The 7,509-nt window shown below is 54.6% G+C and overlaps 1 protein-coding gene across 3 annotated transcripts in view; it reads right to left on the reverse strand.

Annotated features, from left to right (window-relative positions):
• RGS3 (regulator of G protein signaling 3) overlaps positions 1 to 7,509 on the reverse strand; it is a 132,287-nt gene that overhangs the window by 6,439 nt on the left and 118,339 nt on the right. For all 3 annotated transcript variants that reach the window (XM_007449741.1, XM_007449739.1, XM_007449740.1), the window contains one exon: positions 894 to 958. In XM_007449741.1, coding sequence (XP_007449803.1) covers positions 894 to 958 — 65 coding nt within the window. The remainder of the gene's footprint in view (positions 1 to 893; positions 959 to 7,509) is intronic.

A 7,509-nucleotide genomic window follows, 5' to 3' on the forward strand; every position in this document is an offset into this window, starting at 1 on the left:
CCCCAGCCAAGGTCGAGGTCAGGGAAAAAGGTTGCAGGAGGCACCTGGGAAGGACTCCTGTTCCCCCCCAGCCCCACCCCGCACCCGGCCCAACTGGTGCATAATGGTGGGCACTACAGGACCTGGAGAGGGGAGGGGTTCCCTCTGTGGGCCACCAGGTGCCTCACTGCCTCCTCCCAACCCTGCACAGTCTCCAGGGCCCGAGGTACAAAAAGACCCGAGAAGAAACCACTCACGCTCTGTTATGAATGAGCACCTCTAACAAACCTCCGAATCGAATCGAAAGTATAAACGGTCTCGGGAGCGGGGTAGCGGGGGGGGGGGGGGGGGGGAGAGGGGGGCGGCCAGGAAGGTACCGGATCTGCTCTCTGAGCCAGCAGCACCCCCTTCTGGCAATGCCCAAGACTGCTAGCATGCAAGAGCTCGAGAGGAGAAAGGGGAATCCCATGACCAGTCTGGTCAGCGCTTTCTCAGAGGGAACAAAGAACTTGTCGTGGTCACTTGGCCGCTGCTTGGCTTAGCAGCTGGACAGGGCCAGGGCAACCTGGTTGGTTGCTTCTGCTTGGTTCCCTGTGGCTTCCAGATACTAAATCAGCACCTTGCCTCACTCTGAGTGGATGCTGAGGGCAGTGCTGGGTGCTTAGGACCCTGGTGACCTTACCCTGGGGCCGCTGCTAAGTCCCAAGATCCCGTTGTTCACGGGTGTCTGTCTCGGGCAGGACTGGGTTCAGCCCCTTCTCTCCGCCTCTATCCCTAGGCCACTGGGCATGGGGAATAAGCCAGAGGGCAGAGGACGAAGGGGGGTGCAGGGAGTCCCCCACCCCAGACCCACCTGCCTGCCCCACCCCCCACCCCGATCACTAGGGTGAGGACCAGGGATCTTTCCAACGTACAGGTTTTTGCTCTTTCTCTTCCGGGAGGCATCATCGTCATCCCCAGCTGTGTCAGCCCCGCTCATCTGCAGAGAGAAAACAGACATGTTGCAGTCTGGGTACCCAGGGGCTCCTGCCTGAGCAAAGAGAGGCTCAGGGATCCAGCAGCTCCTACAAACCACTCCCACCTCCATGCTCCCACTCCTTGAAGAACAGGGGAGGCGGGGAGACCCCACTACAGGGAGCAGTCTGTTCATGGAGTGTGGCTGGCTTAGCAGAGTCTCCACCCAAAGGAGTCTCCTCCTGATACACGACTTGTGCAGGAGAAACCAGAAACGCAGCATTCATGGCAGTAGGGCAGGCCAGAGAGGAAGCTTCAGTGAAGGTTCTACTGTGTGACTTAGCCAATTGCTGTCCCTCTCTGAGCCTCTAGTGCTTTTAATTTCAAAATGGAGATCATAATGACTAACCAACTCAGGATTCTGAGGTTTTAAAGAGACCTGGGATTGGTCAGCAGTGTGTTAAGTAAATTATCACACAGGAGAGCACCTCTCTTGCCTTAAAGCTTTCCATGGTTCCCGAGTACCCTCGAGATAATGTCCAAACTCCCTGACATGACATGCAGGGCCTACCATCTTAGGATCTGGTCAGAAAGCTTCATAACAACCTCAGTTACAACTCCTTTGGTTATCTCTCTGGAGAGCCTGACCCCTACTCCAGCAACCTCTTCAAACTGCCCTCTAGCCAGAAGGAATGTCTTCACAGCCCGGTCCCCTCACCTCAGGCTTTGCACGTGCTATTCCTTCCATGGGGGATGCTTTTATGACTCTCCCACCTCCCTTTCCTCCTAAGACCCAGCCTCAGGAAAGACCTGACCTTGGGTAAGCTGCTTAAATGCCTCCTCACCTGGGAAGCCCTCCTTGGCCCCTAGACCAAGGGTGTGCCCCCTTCACCCCTTGTGAGGTCCCCACTATAACCAACATGGCTTCTTCCAAATCTGTCTCCTCTACTGGACTGTGAGTTCCCCAGAGCAGGGGCTCTGTCTGCCTTCACCTCTGTCTAGGTCACCTTGACTGGGCCTGGTATACATTAGGAGCTCAAGAAATACTTGTTAAATGAATGAATGAATCAAGAGAGAGGGAAAGCAGGCTGGGAATGATGTGTCTTGAAGGCCTCACTGCTTGATCCAAGAAGGCCTGCAACTTTATTCCCCGGGGCTCCACTGAGCCCACCCCCACCTGCTTGCCTTTTCCTGTGCTGTGCCCCCTTCCTGGAACACTCTCTCCTCTTCTGCCCAGTCTCTACCTCCTCCCAGTCTGCTACTCCTCGCCTCCTCCAGACCACTCCAGGCTGCCACCAGCTCTACTGGGGCCGCCCGCCCTCTGTCGCCCTGCCTGTGTGTGCCCAGCCTCCTCCAGGGGAAACCAGGGCCTCCACAGTGCCACTCCAGAGCGGGAGTACAGGAAATGCTCTGAGATACTGGAGGAGGTAGAGCTAAGGGTAGGCTGGGCTTGGACACTATGTCCTAAGATAAGACAGAAAGCCACCAGATGTGAATCGCAGCTCAGACTCCTCATGAGCCATACCCTGGGCCTCAGTTTCCTCATTTGTAAAATAAAGAAGACGGGCTAAACCTTAAAATACTGCGTTCTCAATTCTGGCAAGAAAAGTGGCCTTAATCCAGATATAGCCAGCAGGGGGAGCTACCAGCCTCAGTGGTGCAACCACCCGCGGATGGATGGATGGATGAATGAATTATATAGCTTCATTCATGGAGCTCATGCTATAGGCCAGACCTCAGAATGGGCATTATCCAGACACTATCTCATTAATCCTCAGAGTAAGTCCATAAAGTGAACAGAACCTCAGAGAAGTTAAGTCACCTGCCCAAGGAGTTAAATGACAGCCTTTAAGTGACAGCTGGAATCTAGGTCTGTCTGAATTCAGGGCCTGTGTTTCTCCGCCAGAGGACGCTACTAGTTAAATGCAGAGGATGGGGCACATTTTGAATGTCTTCAATGAAAGACTCAGGGGAAATGCTGCCTCTTTCCTGAGAATGCTGCCCTACCAAGGTTGTAAACACGTGTGTACGTGCACTCACAGGCACACGCCCGTCTGTGGTGTGGGATTCCGGATCTTGCAGCTTGCAGCCAGGCCTGGGTATAGATCCTGCTGCCATTGAGTCCGGAGACGTTTCCTGGCCTCTCAGCTTCAGCTTCTTTAGCTCTAGCAGAGGCATGGTGACGGCCACCCAACCCGCTGTTGAGATATTCACCGGGATAAAGTCTGGGCCCCCAAGGCCCAACCTGGCACACATGGCGCCCTCAGCAATCGGGGACCGCCAGCATTCACAGCCCAGTGGACGCTGTCACTGTCACCCCAGGCACACAGGTCACAGTTGTGCTGGGCTGGCTGGGCCGTGCCTGAAGCCCCCATCCGTGGGAAAGGGCCGCCAGCACTGGGCTTCCTCCCATTTAACCTCAGCTTCCGCACTTTATCGGCCCCACACAATGGGCCTGGGGACCACTCCCGCCCGCCCGGCACCCCCAGCCTCTGCACTGCTGGGAAATGGGCTCTTCCTTCCACTGCTGGGAGGGGGTCATCTCCAGGGTCGGGCCCTCACCAATCAGCCTGACAGAGGGGCCAGGGAACTCTGGCCCTGGGAGTCGGCCCCCAAAGCGGCTAGCGAAACCCACACACCAAGGGGTGCTGTGTGCCAGGAAGAGAAGAGACTGAGACAGAGAGTCAGGGTTCTGACTTCCAGCCTCAGAGTGGCTCCCAAGCCTCCTGTCTCCAAGAGCTGCAGCGAGGCCTGCCCAGGGCCCAGCACGCAAAGGGGCCTCTCCTTCCCATCTGCTCCCCACTGCCTGCTCTGCTCCATGGCCCTCCCTGCTGAAAGGCGAATGGAGGTGAACCCAGAACCACTCAGCCCTCCCTTCACTCCAGACAGAAATCCCTGGAGCCTGCCCAGCCCCCCGGCCACCTCCAGGGACTAGAAGAATAATTATAATTCATATTGTAATTATAACTATAACAATAGTCATGGTTAAGAGTTAAATGCTAAACTGCCTGGATTTGAGGGGCTTCCCTGGTGGCGCAGTGGTTAAGAATCCGCCTGCCAACGCAGGGGTCACAGGTTCGAGCCCTGGTCCAGGAAGATCCCACATGCCGCGGAGCAACTGAACCCGCAAGCCGCAACTACTGAGCCTGTGTGCCACAACCACTGAAGCCCGCGTGCCTAAAGCCTGTGCTCTGCAACAAGAGAAACCACCGCAATGAGAAGCCCCCGCACTGCAAAGAAGAGAAGCCCCCGCTCACCGCAAATAGAGAAAGCCCACGTGCAGCAACAAAGACCCAACACAGCCAAAGATAAAATAAACTTACTTTAAAAAACAATAATAAAAAAATAAACTGCCTGGATTTGAATCCTGGCTCAGTCACTGATTAGCTAATTGACCTTAGCCAAATTACATCCCTTCTCTGTGCCACAGTTTCTTTATTTGTAAGATGAGGATAATAATTGAACCTACCTCATAGGGCCGTTATGAGGATTAATGAACACATGCGGAAGTGCCTGGTACTGGAAATGCTCAATAACTATAAGCTATGGTGGTTACTGCTGTTATTTACTATATGCCAGGCAATGTGCTAAAGTGCCATATCATACTTTAATTTAACCTTCTCAACAATTCTAAGAGCTATTTGCTGTTTATTTCCCCCAGTTTACAGCTGAGGAAACTGAGGCCCAGAGGAGTCCAGTAACTTGCCTGGGCTCTCTCCGAGCTGGCCAGTAGCAGAGAATTTCAGGTCTGGCTCCAGAGCCCACCCATGACTGAGGGCTTTTCTGTGAGCAGGGCCTCACCTGATTTCTCCTACTGGTCCTGATCTGACTTCTGGGGCCACCTGGCCATGGCTGGCTGCTCTCTCTGACCCAGACTATCCTGGCAGACCCCAAGGAACCTTGTAGAAACACTGGAGCTAAACTCTACACTTATTTGTTTAGACAGAGGAAACAGTCCTTTAGGCTTTTTAAAAATAGGAGGCTAGAAGGTATTATCATGTCTTAGAGCTGGAAGGCACCTCTTGTCTGACCTGCAGCCTAGGTGGTAAGCTTAGTGCAGCAGGGCTGGCACCCTCGGCTGACAGCCTCTGCCCAAGCCAGTTTGCTGCAGGAGGGGAGAATGAAGCACAGCCAGGGAGGGGCCACAGCCTCTTCTCCTCACTGTCAAAGCATGACCCGTGATCCTGGGCCAAGCCAGGCCAGGCTGGGGTGAAATTCAATGGCAGCGTCGTGGGCTGAGACACAGATACTCTTGGAGCTCCCCCGGCTCCCAGGAAAAGGACAGACACAGGCCCGTGGCTCTGCTCTGCCAGACCTCCAGGGAGCAGCCGGCAAGGCGGGGGTCTGGCAGCAGAGGGCACTGTGAGACAACTCAACCCAGCACAAGGGGCCAGCTTCAGGGGATGACCCGTGGGAAAAGCCTGGGGGATCTTTTCCTCTCTAGACCTCAGGCAGCCCATCCATAAGATGACCGTGGCCGAGTGGACCATCTCTCAGGTCTGTCTGGTTCAGACAGTCCTATACACAGCAGAAATCACTCCGTGTACAAGAGGGAGGAATGACAGGTGAGGCGAGGAGTAACATAAGGACTGTCACCCCTGTGATAGGCAGCATGGGCTCTGGCCAGCCTCATCTTAGCCACACAGCAGCACAATGACAGGCCCGAGGCCACGCCAGCTCTGTCTGGCCCTCCTGGGTCTCATTCTATGACAGGATCACTACTGTGGGCACAGAGCTGTCAACACGCTGCAATCTTCTTGAAGCCCTGGGACAACTCCGTGAAGACTTAGCATTCCCATTTTATAAGAGAAAACTAAAGCTCAGAGAAAAAAACGTAACTTGGCCTAGGTCCCAGGACCAGGAGGGAGGAAACAGAGTTGAAACATGAATGCAGCCCGTCTGACTCCACAGCCTGAAGACCTCACCCCTCTCCTCTTCACCTCTTGCCTGGAAACTGTGATCTGTTGGCATCCATGGACCACCCCCCCTGGAAAGCCAGGCCCAAGCCAGGAAGATGGAAGTCACAGGAAAACCCGTCGCCTCCCCCGGCTGCCATCCCCTCACACCCTGCCCCTCACCAGCAAGAGGTGTGCAGAGTCTGGGGTAGAGCCAGAGACAACTGGACAGGGTGAGGCCACTGTCCAGCTCCATCATCACATGGCCTGGGACAAACCCTTCTCCCTAGGCCTCAGGCTCCCCACTGTAAGATGAGTACAGCTGGTCCCAGCTCGCGGCAGTGCTGTGAAGGCTAGAACGGGGAGCTGGAGGCGCCTAGTGAATGCTGGGAGAACCGTTACTACTCTTGCTATCCTCCTCCCCCTCCCCCCCTTCATCACCATCATCATCACCATCATCATCAACACGATTCCCATTTATGGAGCACCTAGCAGGTGCTGAGTGCCAGGCACTGCCCTGAACACTTTACCCGAGCCAGGCTCTTTAATCTTCCCAGCAACGCTATGAAGGAGGTATCAATATTATTTACTGATAACACCTATTTTACTGATGAGGAAACTGAGGGGCAGAGAAGGGCAGGGACTTGCCCAGTGAGGGATGGAGGGAGGCCAGGGTACCTGTCCAGCCTAGACTTCACTTTCCCCTGACAAGGGTTAGCTTCTTACCGAAGTTGGCTGCCTGGAGGGAGCAGGATATGAACGATGATGAGGGACTTGAGGCCTGGCAAGCAGGAGCTACGTGGAAGGGTAGCCACCAAGGGGCTAGTGGCAGCCTCTGAGGTCCCTGCCAGCTTAGTTACTCAAGCCCAAGAAAGGAAGCAACAGGCCAAAAGAGGGTGGGGGAGGGGAGGATGCCAGTGGGAACCTTCGGCACCCAAAGGAGGAAGCTGAGACAGGAGAGAGCTGGCCCAGGCTTGCTGGACTACCAGGTGGAAGTATCTGCCCCAAAATAGGAGCTGAGATCAACGGATTTAGGGAACTAGAAATGTACATGAGAATGTACGTGAATTTATCTGTCTGTAAATATTTGTATTGGAGCAAGGGGGGCAGGGGACATACTTGGAAGGGTCTGGTAGGGGCACTGAAATTGGGAGGCCCAAGGTAGGTGGCAAGCCCTTAGACTTCAGCCGTCCTCCAGAGGAGAGTGTCCAGGCCTGGCCTGAGTCAGCCTGAAGCCTCACCTCAGTAGGACAGAGTTCTGGACTCTTTGCTATAGAAGCTGCCTCAAGAAATGGCCTAGGATGGTGATACTCAAACTATAGGGAACATTCCAGTCCCTGAGGGGCTTGTTTAAAATGCAAGGTCTGGGACTTCCCTGGTGGTGCAGGGGTTAAGAATCTGCCTGCCAATGCAGGGGACACGGATTCGAGCCCTGGTCCGGGAAGATCCCACATGCCGTGGAGCAACTAAGCCCGTGCGCCATGACTACTGAGCCTGCACTCTAGAGCCTGTGAGCCACAACTACTGAGCCTGCGTGCTGCAACTACTGAAGCCCAGGAGCCTAGAGCCCATGCTCCCCAACAAGAGAAGCCACCACAGTGAGAAGCCTGTGCACCGCAACAAAGACCCAACGCAGCCAAAATAAATGAATAAATAAATTTATTTAAAAAAAAAAAAAAAA

This window comes from Lipotes vexillifer, unplaced genomic scaffold (genome assembly GCF_000442215.2).
Source record: "Lipotes vexillifer unplaced genomic scaffold, Lipotes_vexillifer_v1.1 scaffold230, whole genome shotgun sequence".
Classification (NCBI taxonomy): Eukaryota; Metazoa; Chordata; class Mammalia; order Artiodactyla; family Lipotidae; genus Lipotes; species Lipotes vexillifer.